The following is a 13,847-nucleotide window of genomic DNA, read 5'->3' as shown; positions in this document are numbered from 1 at the left end:
AATAATTCAAGAACATAATTTGGATTCTCTTTTATTGTATCTGTCGTCTGCCTCCTTCCAGCTGTGGGTGGGAATGCCAGCCTGGTACGTCGCAGCCTGTCGCGCCAACGTGAAGAGCGGCGCCATCATGGCCAACCTGTCGGACACAGAGATCCAGAGGGAGATCGGCATCAGTAATCCGCTTCACCGCCTCAAACTGCGGCTGGCCATCCAGGAGATGGTGTCCCTCACCAGCCCCTCCGCCCCGGCCAGCACCCGCTCTGTGAGACTCACATCTAACAGACTCATTCAAAGAAATGCTGATAATACACACATTCATATTATCAGTATGAGGTACATGTTGAACCAGGTGTTTGTAGTTTTGAGATTAGATGGAACGTTAATGATCCCTGTTGGGAGATTTGCAGCAGAAACTAATAATAGCATACAGAAATGAGAATAAAATGTAATTGAGAGAATATGAATGATGTCGAATGAAAAGCAGATTCTGTTAAGTGGAATATAGGACATCAAACGTATCCTGCATGTGATAAATGTCAGATATAATACAAATATGAGTGTATTTTCCATAGAGAATGACAGTAAACTGCACTGGCGCTGATAAAGTTCCACCTATTTCGCCTTTAAACAAAACTTGGCAACAAAAACTGCATTTTCCCAAATTTTGCCTTCTCACACAGCAACAAAGACGAACCAGATGTTGAAAAACGTTGTAAAACTGTTGCACGCACATGCATCCATGCTCCCGCATTTCATGTCTCCTGTTCCAAAGAAGACGACGTCACAAATAACCAAAGATTGTCTTCTACGGATGTTGATTTGGGAGTTTGGAATAGTTTCGGTTTGCTTTGGAGTTCGCAATCTTTTGCTTGGCGTTGTATTTATTCACATCAGGAATCATATTAATGAGTTGAAATGGTGTAAAATGATCAACGGATTTCAGTAGAACGCTTGAAGCCTCTTGTTCATCAAAATCTCCATGGCGATGAGAAAGCAGTCTGCTGTTGTGGTTGGCCGCAGCAAAGATGCCAAAGCGTTGAGTCAGTACTTTAGACAGCTGGTTAGTAGATGTGGTTTTATCTTCACTTTTCAGTAACGCTTTATAATAACCACATTAATAAATGGTAAAACAATAGTTAATTAAACTTAGTTAATAGTTATTTTACTGATAAAGTGATTTTAGTGATAAATGATAATTAATAATGTTTACTAATTATTAGTAATGCTATACTTTATCAGTTTATTGTTGCACACATAACATTTTATATACTAAATATATAATTATTTTGTAATTATTATGAAATAATTTGTAGACCTTAAATAAATCGATTGTAAAACATCTAGAAACATTACATAGATAGATATTTGTAACACTTTGTTAATGGTTAATAATTGGTTTGTAAACCATCTATCAACATTATTTAGATGCTATTATAAAGTTGCAACTGACGATTATAATTATGGAGGACCACAAGAATCATGGAAATAGTAATAAAGAATTTAATTGATTAATAACTAATTGTACAATAAAAATAGGCATTAATAATTTGTTTACAAGTGTATGTATTAATATATGAATAAATGGACTAAATTACAAAGTAATTAATTACTGACATTTTAATGGTGAATAAAAAGAACAATTGTAAAACGAATTTACAAATTAATATGAATCCATCAATAAATAGTTGAAACTATGAAGGGATTTACAAAAACACCATAAAATAGTCAATAAGTACATTATTTAAATATACATTAATTAATTCATAAATAAATAATGGCATTTGAAAATGCAGTTTAAAATGAGAAATAAATAGCTGCATTCACAAATTGAATTAAGAATACAGGTTTTAATCAGGCATTTAAAAAGGCAACTTCTTTTCCCATTTGCATTTTCATTTCCCCGCTGTTTTACTAAATGTATTAGCTGAGTCATTTAGTTTCTCAATTTAGCTTTTCCAGTGACACGTTAATTAAATCCATTAAAATGTCAATTTAAAAAAAAAAATGTATTAATGTATATTTTATCGTACAATTAGTTATTAATCAATTAAATGCTTTATTACTATTTCCTTATTGTGATCCTCCATATGTAATACCTTGTTAAATGGTTAATAAATACTTTGTAAAGCATCTATAAACATTATTTATATAGATAGTTAATACTTTGTCAGTGGTTAATAATTGGTTTCTGGTCCAAATATCTATGTAATGTTTATAGATGTTTTACAAACAATTTCTTAAAAGTTTACAAATCATTTGGTAAACACTAAGAAATACTTAATATAGTATATAAAATGTTATTATGTGTACAACAATAAACTGTTTATAAATACTTTCCTAATGTAATCAGAATGTAATTATCGTCTAACTTAACTATCAATTTACCATTTATAAATGATGGCTATTATAAAGTGTTACCCACTTTTCTCTTGTTCACAGTCGACCAGTAACGTGTGGATGACCCATGCGGAGATGGAGACACTGAACGCAGCCACCAAGCCTCCGGTTAGTGCCCCTGCTGTCCCATCTGTCTTTTATTATTATATTTGAATTATTTTAAGCATCTGAATCATGTTGACAAGTCTCTCCCCTCCCTCCTCTTCCTCTCACTGCCTCTCTCTATTTCTCTTTTTGAATTTCTACCTCTTTATGATCTCTTTCTCTGTGGGCCCAGGACATAGTGTTGAGCATCTTCTTCTCTCCCTCTGGTTGCTGTTTCAGTGTGAACTGCTTCCAACTAATTACCCGTTCACTAACACACTATTCCTTCCTTTTGTCCTCTTTTCCTGCTGCTGCTGCTGCTGCTCCCTCCTCCTCCTCTGCTTCTCCTCCATCATCTCTCCATCCGTCCACCCTGCTCCTGACCCCTGCTCCCCTTTCCCTCTCCACCTCCACATCACTCTCTCTGGCTCTGTCTCTCTCTGTCTCTTGTCTCGGCGCTGCAGGAGCTCAAAGAGTTCAGCTGGGATCAGGTAAGGATCAACTGAGAAGTCAGAATTAACACAATAGTGATTTTATCTCTAGTGAGACTAACCGCAGTGAGTCATGAGCTGCTGACCTGTACTAGCATCAGATACGAAGCCGAGCGTGAATCAGCGCTGATCGGCTGTGGTTGTCCCCTCCAGATACTGGCCTATGGCGATATGAATCATGAGTGGGTGGGCAACGACTGGCTGCCCAGCCTAGGCCTGCCACAGTACCGCAGCTACTTCATGGAGTCCCTGGTGGACGCCCGCATGCTGGACCACCTAACCAAGAAGGAGCTGAGAGGACAGCTCAAAATGGTGGACAGCTTCCACAGGTAGAGCTCTCGCCTCTTTTTTTACAGCCATAATTCATGCTTTCTTCTTATTATTAGTATTATTATTATTATTATCATTAATAGTAATAATAATAACAATAATATTAACTTTATTTATACAGCACCTTTAAAAAAATGAGTTTACAAAGTGCTTTGACAGACAAAGCATAGCAAGCAGGATCAGCTCGTTCTCATTCCCAGGGTGTCAAATACCGACGCTTTGTCACGGCCGTGAGCGTTTGATACCGCCACACAAGGCACCCTTTGGCGTCAGTATGAGATGCACAGAGCTTTCCATTAACTGCAATGTAAACCCATCCGCGTCAATATGAAACGCTCAGAGAAAGTGTTGTGGTGACGTAGTTTAAAGAGCGAAAGAGACACACAGGGCGGGATGGGAGGTGGATGGGTCCAACAAACACAGGGCGTTCATCCAGGAGAACGCTGTTCGTGTCCCGTGCGTTACGTTTCACTTTACAATCAGCTGTTCGTTCTTGCCCCGTGTTCACAGTGTCAAGTCACATTTTCACTTTACAAACGTAGTAGTTTTAAGCACAACCATGATGTTTTTTCCTAAACATAACTAAGTGGTTTTGTAGCCTAATCCTAAGCAAGTGTTTTTGTTTGAATTCACAACATTAAGCACGTGTTTACTGCGACCGAAAAGTGACACTAAGGGGTCTGACAAAGCGTCAGTATGTGACGAGTTGGGATGAGAACGTGTTTGCAGGATACAAATTAATATAACAACAGAAAGCCAAACAGTGAGGCCAAATGAAGGCATGACCCAACTAAGGTAAACGCAGATTAAACAGTACAGTAGATAAAAAAACATATCAATTAAATAAATACAAATAAAAAGAAAAAAACAGTTAAAACAATGTAAAAAAATAAAAAAAAAACGATAAAATATCACATAAAAGCAAAAGGATGTGAGGCTGCGAGCTGGCTCCTATGGGGTTAACATTTTTGTTATGTAGCTTGGGGCCAGACCTAGACATGCTTTAAAGTAGAGGTATAAAAAAATGTCAATACACATGAGTATCGTGATATTATGTTGTCGATTCTCCAAAATAATTAACCTATTAATTAGCCGTCGAGTTTGGCCGCTATTTGATCCTTTAGAGGTTGTAGCGGGCTCAGTTAAAGCTAAAGTGAAGTCACTGGCATTATATGAAACTAGAAAACCTAAAGAATCCATTGGTACCAACCATGTCATACTAGCTTGTCGAGAAGGAGGCTAAATAACGCTCCAAACTTACGCTAAAGTTTGGCAAGGAAAAACTGGCATGGTGATTTTCACAGGGGTCCCTTGACCTCTGACCTCAAGATATGTGAATGAAAATGGGTTCTATGGGTACCCACGAGTCTCCCCTTTACAGACATTCCCACTTTATGATAATTACATAAAGTTTTGGGGCAAAAACCATGCAGTTTTTTGCATGGAATATAAATTTGTTATTTTTGCCTATTCTAAAATGTTTTATTTCTGGTGTGTTCTTTATACTGTAACAGTTTTCCTAAGATGAAAGCATGAATGACTTTTTCCAGGTCAGAGTGTGAGAGCTTTTGTCACTTGTCGTGTTTTCACTCACTTTTCTGTTGACTCTGTGCGTGTGGTGTGTGGCGAGGGAAATATGAAGGTGCTATTGTTGTGACACTCTCACTGCTCAGGTGTGTCCCCCCAGGCTCTCTTTTTAAGTTAAGAGTTCAGGGGGTCACAGGCTGTGTTGGATTGTGTTAATAATTTCTGAGTACAGATGAGAGTAAAAACACGCCCTCAGTTAACCTGCTCCGACCCTTTGACCTCTCCCAGGGTCAGTTTGCATTACGGCATCATGTGCCTGAAGCGTCTGAACTACGATCGCAAGGAGCTGGAGAGGAGGAGAGAGGAGAGCGTCCACCACAACAAAGGTGAGCTCATTATCTCACTATTATAGTAATAGATGTTTCTCTGACCTGGTCAACCCAACTAATTCCTGTATTCATGCTATTCTCTCTTTCAAAGCATACCTCAGTGATTACTATATAAACCTTTGCACCTATATCCGGGTTAATCATTTACACAATTACCACTATTATCAACCTATCATTCTATCAGGATTTAATTTGAAGAGCTAAATCATTAACGTTGATAGAGAACACTGTCGGGACCACACGATATGGTTAGGATATTACGACTTGGCGACATTCTCACTAGATTTAGTGACGTTTGGAGATAGTGCTGCTAGCTACTTTCATAGGAAAACAATTGGCAACACTGGGCTGGAATTTCCGGTTGGATCATTTTTTTAAATCTAGTGTACTCTCGCTAATTTCTCAAGATCACCGACCCTGCCTTTAATGCAGTGCCATTTGCTTTACTACGTCTTTAAAAGTATGTAGACATAAAAAGAGAAAACAAATTGTTTCCCAAACTCAATAAACCATAAAAAAAACATTTTCTTACATCAGCTTTAACATATGGACTTAAAGGAAAACCAAAATTTAAATCCCAAAAACTTAATAATGCAAAACAAAACCAACATTTCCTTTGGTTTCCGTGGTCGTGCATGTTTCTGGAAGATGTTAGGACCACCCTTTGGTTATTGCCCCCCTCCTCCCCCTCATCCCTCCTCATTCTTAGAAGAGATTAATAACCGCAGCTTTCTAGTGCAATTTGGCTGGATAACGATTACAAGAATGTCAACAGGCTCAGTCATTAAACAAACCCAAATCTCTCGCTCTCCCACCGCTGCGCCTTGGGAAACACATGTTGTACATTTACAGCCAGTTCATCTTGGCTGATTTCCTCACAGAAGAATTTCCCAAGTGAGGAAATGTGTGATTTGTCTGATGATAAAGCTTGACCTGTTAGAGAATGAATCAGTAAAGCGGCAAAATGTCACCATTTCTCTTGTTCACTCATCAGCTAACTTAACCCTCTCAGAAGACCATTAAGCTTGCATGTTTCATCCAGCTTGACGTTCAGGAAGTGAGCAGAATATTATTAAGAAACCTGACCTCTCTTCTAAAAACAGCGAGCGAAGTAGACAGCTTGCTGTTTGCAGATGGATGCCTCCTCTTCCTCCCTTCACCTCCTCCCTCTCTCCTCCCAGATGTGATGGTGTGGTCCAATGAGCGTGTGATGTGCTGGGTGCAGGCTATCGGTCTGAAGGAGTACGGCGACAACCTGCGTGAGAGTGGCGTCCACGGGGCTCTGCTGGCTTTAGACGACACCTTCGACTACACTGACCTGGCCCTGCTGCTGCAGGTCCCCAATCAGAACACACAGGTACTGGACTCCCTGTATGAGGAGGAATTAGTGCCACAGTAGGGAGAGAAGAGGAGTTTTTAAGGGTTTTGGGCATAAAGACCACCTCCAAGCATGTTTTTTGGATTAGTGTGTTTTGGCATTTTCTTTTTTAATATATTTGAGAGTGGACAGGAAACCTGCAGAGCGGTGCCAGAATCAAATCACTGATGTTGTGGTTATGTGTTTTGCACCCGAACCATTAAGTTATTGAGGCGCCAACTTTAGTTTGACCACATTTTAATATTACAATACATTTACTTCAAATCTATAATATGGAGCTATTTCTCTTTTCAAAGGTTTGACTGCTGAACACAAGATGTCTCCTGTAGTTCACTGAAAATGTGACCTGGAGGCTTCAAGTTACCTCAACACACTTGTTTAAGTCTAAGTTGCATATTGGATCATGATTGGCTTCCAAACTAGTTGTGATGTCATAAAATCGTGCTCATACGTCCATGTGTTGACTGATATTTTAGGGTAAAGACATGGAAACGTTCCCCCCTTCAAAACATACTTCTATTGTTAAACTCTGCCCATGCATCACTCTGTAGAGGGATCAAACATGCAAGAGGAGGACGACTTTAACTTACCACTAAGCAATATCACTGTTACTTTAACAACTTAAATAGCTTTTCATTTTTTATACAATTTTCAGTCATAATTGGAGCCTTTATTTGCTTCGGTGAGAAAGATTGGCTTTTGTCAGGCAAGGGCTTTAATGATATTTAAGATGAAGAAGAAGCTTCTTGGATGAGAAATGGAAAGTCTTCAAGAATCTAAACCAAGTCCAGGTGCTGCTGATTTAACCCTTACTTGGAAGATAATAAGTGGAGTTTTTTGTCTTAAAGAATACATAAGTCAAATTTTCTTTTGATCTTACGTATACAGTATGATAAACATCAGGCCGGGGACTTTGTTGCATCTCTCTCCATCATTTCCTATCTACTGTATAGTAAAGGCTTAAAATGCCTGAATGTATACTTAACAGTAACAAGCCTCATCTGACCCTTTAGAGTTCCAACTGTGCTGGTTTAAAGCAGGCATGATATTCAAACAGCACACCCATCCTAAAAATGGGTCATCTGCAGAGTCCAACTGAATCTCAAAGCTCTACATCACCTTTCTCCTGCAGGCCAGACAGCTCCTGGAGCAAGAGTACAACTCCCTCATCTCCATGGGAACCGAGAGACGACCTGATGAGGTAAGCATGCTAAGTCAGGCTGGAAGATACAGTTTTGACTGTATTGTGATGGATTGCCTGAGCGGCCATCTTTCTGTTTATATAGCAGGATGGAGCGAAGACGTTCACCCGCTCGCCCTCCTGGAGGAAGATGTTTAGGGAGAAAGACCTCCGGGGCGTGACCTCCGACTCCGCCGAGACCCTGCCTGCTAACTTCCGTGCCTCAGCCATCTCCACGCCCTCCGTTACCCTGAGAAAGGTTCAGAGTGATGGTGAGTACGACCCGTGACCTCTGACACCTTCGCTCTCATATTCACATTTGTTTGGCTCCTCTGAAGCCTCGAGGCGCGTCTCAATTTAGACGATGTGTGATGACCTGTTACTCTATATGGCATTACTCACAAGAAGAGCATGACAGGAATCAGGGCAGAACGTCTGTTGTAGAGAGGTTACAGGGCTGATCAGGTGCTCTGCAGAAAATAAATGTCTTGATTTGAAATGTACTGATGAGGATTAGGGCTAGGCATAAGGCAAAAATAATGAGGCGGGAGTTTTATTTTTTATTTTGCATTTCGAGAATAAAGTTGAAAAGTTGAGAATAAAGTTGAAATACCATTTTGAGAATAAAATTAAGAATAAAATCAAAATGTTGAGAACAAAGTAAAAAAGTTGGAAAAAAAAGTCAAAAAAAGATTTAAAGAATAAAGTCAAAATGTTGAGAAATCCGAATAAAGTCAAAATGTTGAGAATAAAGTGGAAATGTTGAAAATAAAGTTGAAATGTTGAGAATAAAGTCCTAAAATTTGAGAATAAAGTCGAAAAAGTTGAGAATTTATTTGGAGAATAAAGTCAAAATGTTGAGAATAAATGTTGAGAATTAATGTTGAGAATTAATGATGAAAATAAAGTGGAAATGTTGAGAATAAATCAAACTACTAGCGTCAGCTCACATACTGAATTTTCTACTACTCTCGACATTTTGACTTTATTCTCAAAATGCTAAATAAAAAATATCTTCCTCCTCATTTTTCCTCCTTATGCCTGGTCCTAATACTAATAATAGCCTTGAACAGAAACATTTGTTTTCAGCCATGTTATATAAGCTGCTGCAAAACCACAACCAGCGTCACATGCACAGAGCAGTTTGGTTGGTTTCATGCTACTGTGCCATTAGTTTGGCGGAGGAATTTTCTCTTTCCTGTAGCAAAGGAACTGGCAATAACAAGGAACAAATGCTTCAAAGGACAGAGGAAGACTATTATCCCTCATTCCACTTCTTAATGGGAATGCCTGTGGAAGGTCAGTGCTGTTTAAGACATCGCAGTTAAGATAATGACCCCATCTGTGTCTGTTTCCCGCTCTCCAACACAGCCAGCTCTGGTGCCCGGGGTGAATCTGCCTCAGTGAGGACGTACTCCTGTTGAGGGGCTGAGGTGAGAACACACGTTAATTAAACTGTCTCGTAGTGTTTCATCCGTGTGGGGATTTATCTGTGTGGTGAGACAAAACTCTTCCGAAATGCCTTTTCACATGTGCCGAGCACATTTCTTTGAGCCTTGTTGTTTTATGTATTCGTTTGTTGAGGTGGATTGGTTTGAGCCTGGGATTTTAGTAGTCCCCTTAAGGTCTTTCAAGTGGTGGGTTTGGTTTGTTGGGGATTTAGGCAGAGTTGAATTAAGGCCACGGACGCAGTGACGTGGGAATAATGCTGTTTGTCTCCTCAGGGCGCTGACTGGATTGGGACTAGAGGACCCTCTCGCTCATCCACGGAGAAAGAAGCAATGAATATAACCATTTATCTTCAAAATAAATCTATCGGTCTGACCATTCTGCAATAACAGAAGCAAAGGAATAAAGGGGAAAATGACATGAAGAATGTATGAATGTATTTTCCGCCCAGACTGGGAAGGTTGAATGGGATCAGCTGTTTTCTCTCTCTGTCTCTCTCTTCCTGTCCTTCTGTCTTTGCTCTTCCTCTCTCTCGGTGTGACTGTGCTGTGGGGTTAATGAAGGACAACACCGGTGTTGCTTCGGTTTGTTTCCCCCCTCTCTTCATTCCTGTCGGAGTCTGCACACAGTCAGCAGAGTTGGCAATATCAGGGCTCATTTTCCTACCTTCAGAGGAAACCACTACTTGCTGCCATTTATTCTCTTACAGTTTGAAAACAACTAAACGTGTCGCCTTATAACTTCTGCTCAACAACAGGTGTTTTTAATGAGAGCCAGGGCAGAAGTTAACCTCACCGTAAAGTTTGAAAAACAAGAGGAATGACTGGAAGGATGGTAAAATTGTAAACTGATTGGGGGACTGGACATAAACCGGTTAAACAACACCGGTGTTCTCCTTCCTGCTCACGGTGTCTAGTGTCAGCCATTGTGGCTCTATTGTTGGCTTCTATGGTCCAGTCAGGGGGGTCCAGGTGTCCCCAATTGGTCGTGGTGGTGTAGTAAAACACGTCCGAGTTCAGACCGACCACATCAGAGGGTCCCTCCTCATGCTTTGTCTATTGGCACCTTGAAAGCCGATAGGCTGAGTAATAATCTCTTTTGAAGGGACCCCATTATAGAGATCAAAGGCTCAGAGGTGGATGGGACTGGGTGGAGCGAGGCCACGGGCATTGTGTTCATGATGGCGATGGCAGGAAATCCATAAAGTGTTGGTACCACTTTCTGTAAAGGCTGAGTTTATAACTTTTAAAGGGGCACGCCGCAGATTTTCTCATATTTTACATCAGGAGAATTACTCAGCCTGTAAAAACAGTTGTATAATGTCTTCTGTGGTGCTGCACAAGCTTTCCAGAAAGACTCTACTGAGTTGCATTACGGGAAATGTAGGATCCAGCGTTTTTGAAGCTTGACTCATACATCACGCAGGCACATATGGGTACTTCGCAAAAAGTCAAGGCCGTCCCCCCTTTTGGGGGAAGAAAACCCAAGAGCCCATAGACTTCAGTGCAATTTAACGTGTGTTTTGTGCGTCAAATCTCAGTTCTGAAAGCCTCGGTTAACCCGCTACACAACAGCTTTTCATCATTTTCTCTCCTGTGACAGCGAGTTTCTGTCCCCCGAAAAGGGAGTGCAGCCTCGGCGATGATCTTTTTTAGGACACGGCAGGGGAACAAATCAAAGATGAGTTTTGGGATTTATTGTTGGTGCAACCAACTACACAGCAACTCTTCGGCATAGCGCTATTACCATCAGCGGTTTGTTTAAAGTAGAAGTTTGGAGACATTCTTCTGTTTACTGTGTTGCCGTTTATGAGGGAAACGGGATTGTTTTCCCCCAAAACGTATTGCCGGTCTGATGTATACTGGGGACTAAAAAGTCAGGATATCTCGCCCTCTGATGCTTCGATCTTTACCAATTTCTTTTTTTTTTATCTGTGAGGTTCCCAACTTGTCTCCCAAGTGCAATACTAAAACAATTGACCACCCATTGACTAAATAATGTATAAATAGATCAGTAAAAAAGCTGTTAATAAAGACAAGTTTTGGGTTGCCAAGTTGTGAAATATCCATTTAGATGGTGTCAAATATGTGTCCATTACCTTCTTGAAAAGGGTTCTTATTATCCAATTATCAACATCATAACAACTTTTATAACTGCAGACTTTGGTAGCAAAGTATGAGGAACTTCATGTAAAAAGTCACAAGTTTTCTGACTTAATAATGAGATATGTGTGTCTGTGGTCCAAAATGCAGTTTTAGGGATCTTCCTGAACAAAAATCTAGCCGTTTGGAGTTTAAAATGTCAATAAGTTGATAATAAATGGATTAAAGAGCTAGTTTAAAAGACAATTTTTCTCAACCTTGCAACCCAAAAGTTATTTTTAATAATATAGTGTCTCATAACTGGCCTATAAATAAGTTTAATACAAATTGAAAGATGATTAACATGAAATAAGTTGAACATGTAGGGGATAGTAGAGTATGTCTTATAAGAAAGTGGTACCAAAGTGTTATGTTCTATATTTAGTAAGGCATGAGACGTTGAGGTCAGACTTTAACACCACGATGTTGTCGTGAGCGTCATGACTGGTAATCATCAGCTCAGGGTGTTGGGTAATCCTGATGATGGGAGAGAGGGAGCAGAGAGACAAAACAGCGACTCACAGGGAAGAGAGAATAAAAGTGAGAGGATGGACAGAAGCCGGTCATTTTACTGCACACACAAGCCATAACAGAAACCAAGAGCTCTCTGAGGAGGAGGAGGAGGGTGAGATCAGAGAGAGGCAGCGAGAGAGGGCGAGCCCGAGGAAGCCCAGGAAACTAAACCTTTAGCCTCTGTGTTTACGATGCATGTCAAACAAACGACAATGACCTAAAAACATTTTTTTGGTGGTGAAGATATGAGGTGTCTTTAAAAAAAATATATATCTGTATGATAAACCTACAGGGGTTGGGAGCCTGGGGATCAATTTGTAAAATGTGTGTATTTTTTTCAGTTGTATTTTTTATTTTTTACGATATCTATTTATTTTCTTTAGGTATGTATTGGATAAATGTATGTACATGTTCCGTTCCTTCTCGACTTCATTTGAACTAGTTTTAAAAGTAAATATGAAACATTGAAAATGGTCATTCAAATACGCTACTGTATGTGTACATTTTGAGAACAAATTGTGCAATGATTTAACAGATTTCCATGATTAAAGTGATAGTAATACAAATTGAAAATATCATCTGGAAAATAAACAATAATGATGATGATGATGGTGATGTAAAAGAAAAAAAGAAAATAAAGCGATCCAGGTGGATTTGCTGATCATCGCAAACTTTCTCCATTTTTCTTTTCCCCGTTGATTTGTTTTATTCTTTCCCTCCTGCAGGTAGTCGTCTGTGTGCAGAGGTGAGTGTAACTAAGTACCTTTACTCAAGTACTGCTCTTAATTACAATGTAGGGGGAGACACTACAGGTGAATAGGGTTAAAATAGATTTTTTTTAATTTTCTGTTTAAATATGCAAAGAAGGCATTATCTTATTAAATATTAGCTAATTTGCATACATTTCCAGAAACAGAAATCTTCACAGATATCTTTTGAATATCTCTTTTTTTAGGGCTGTCAAATTTAATTTGTTTAAACTCCACTGATTTCTTTAACGCAACTTTGATTTTTAGGTTGTAGTGGGCTCAGTTTTAAAGCTAGAGAGAAGATACTGGCATCATATGAAACTAGAAAACCTAAAGAATCAACCAACCGTGTCATACTAGCTTGTTGCGAAGGAGGCTAAATAACGCTCCAAACATATGCTAAATTTTGGCATGGAAAAACTGGCATGGCCATTTTCAAAGTTGTCCCTTGACCTCTGACCTCAAGATATGTGAATGAAAATGGGTTCTATGGGTACCCACGAGTCTCCCCTTTACTGACATGCCCACTTTATGATAATCACATGCAGTTTGGGGCAAGTCATAGTCAAGTCGACACACTGACAGCTGTTGTTTGACATGTGATGATTTGAACATATTTTTTTTTACGCTAAATGCAGTACCTGTGAGGGTTCCTGGACAATATTTGTCATTGTTTTGTGTTGTTAATTGATTTCAGTTTAATACATACAGTATATACATACATTTACATAAAGCAGCATATTTGTCCACTCCCATGTTGATAAGAGTATTAAATACTTGACAAATTTCTCATTTTGAACAGATAAAAAAAGTGTGATTAATTTGCGATTGGTGATTAACTATAGTCAATCATGGGATTAATCACGATTAAATATTTCAATCGATTGACAGCCCTACTGTTTTTATATTTTTATATCACTAAAATACTGTCAACAGCCATAAAAAAATCTATTTTTTGCCATGTTTTTAGAAACAAAATATTATATAAATCAGGCTTTGATATATTAACAAATCCCTCAGTAAAAAACCTTCAGAAAATAGAGAGGAATGAAACTCGAAAGTTTGGTGAATGCAAGTGCTACTGAAGTGGACATTTCTGGCTCATTACTTTGCAAATTAGGATTATGCACACAAAATATGCAGGGTTATTTTTAAATTATGTTATTGCTACTTTTACACAAGTAACAGATCTGAATATTTCTTCTATTATTAACTGTGT

The 13,847-nt window shown here is 39.1% G+C and overlaps 1 protein-coding gene across 2 annotated transcripts in view; it reads left to right on the top strand.

Annotated features, from left to right (window-relative positions):
- Positions 1-12,550, top strand: part of ppfia3 (PTPRF interacting protein alpha 3) — a 33,673-nt gene extending 21,123 nt beyond the window's left edge. For both annotated transcript variants that reach the window (XM_037791937.1, XM_037791936.1), the window contains exons 22-31: positions 62-262; positions 2,440-2,505; positions 2,946-2,972; positions 3,126-3,301; positions 5,118-5,215; positions 6,400-6,575; positions 7,729-7,797; positions 7,883-8,048; positions 9,148-9,209; positions 9,501-12,550. In XM_037791937.1, coding sequence (XP_037647865.1) covers positions 62-262; positions 2,440-2,505; positions 2,946-2,972; positions 3,126-3,301; positions 5,118-5,215; positions 6,400-6,575; positions 7,729-7,797; positions 7,883-8,048; positions 9,148-9,200 — 1,032 coding nt within the window. In that variant the 3' untranslated portion in view covers positions 9,201-9,209; positions 9,501-12,550. The remainder of the gene's footprint in view (positions 1-61; positions 263-2,439; positions 2,506-2,945; positions 2,973-3,125; positions 3,302-5,117; positions 5,216-6,399; positions 6,576-7,728; positions 7,798-7,882; positions 8,049-9,147; positions 9,210-9,500) is intronic.
- Positions 12,551-13,847: the final 1,297 nt, after the last annotated feature.

Source organism: Sebastes umbrosus, chromosome 14, assembly GCF_015220745.1.
Source record: "Sebastes umbrosus isolate fSebUmb1 chromosome 14, fSebUmb1.pri, whole genome shotgun sequence".
NCBI lineage: Eukaryota > Metazoa > Chordata > Actinopteri > Perciformes > Sebastidae > Sebastes > Sebastes umbrosus.
The sequence above is the reverse complement of the archived record's forward strand: the minus strand, read 5'-3'. Positions and strand labels throughout refer to the sequence as shown.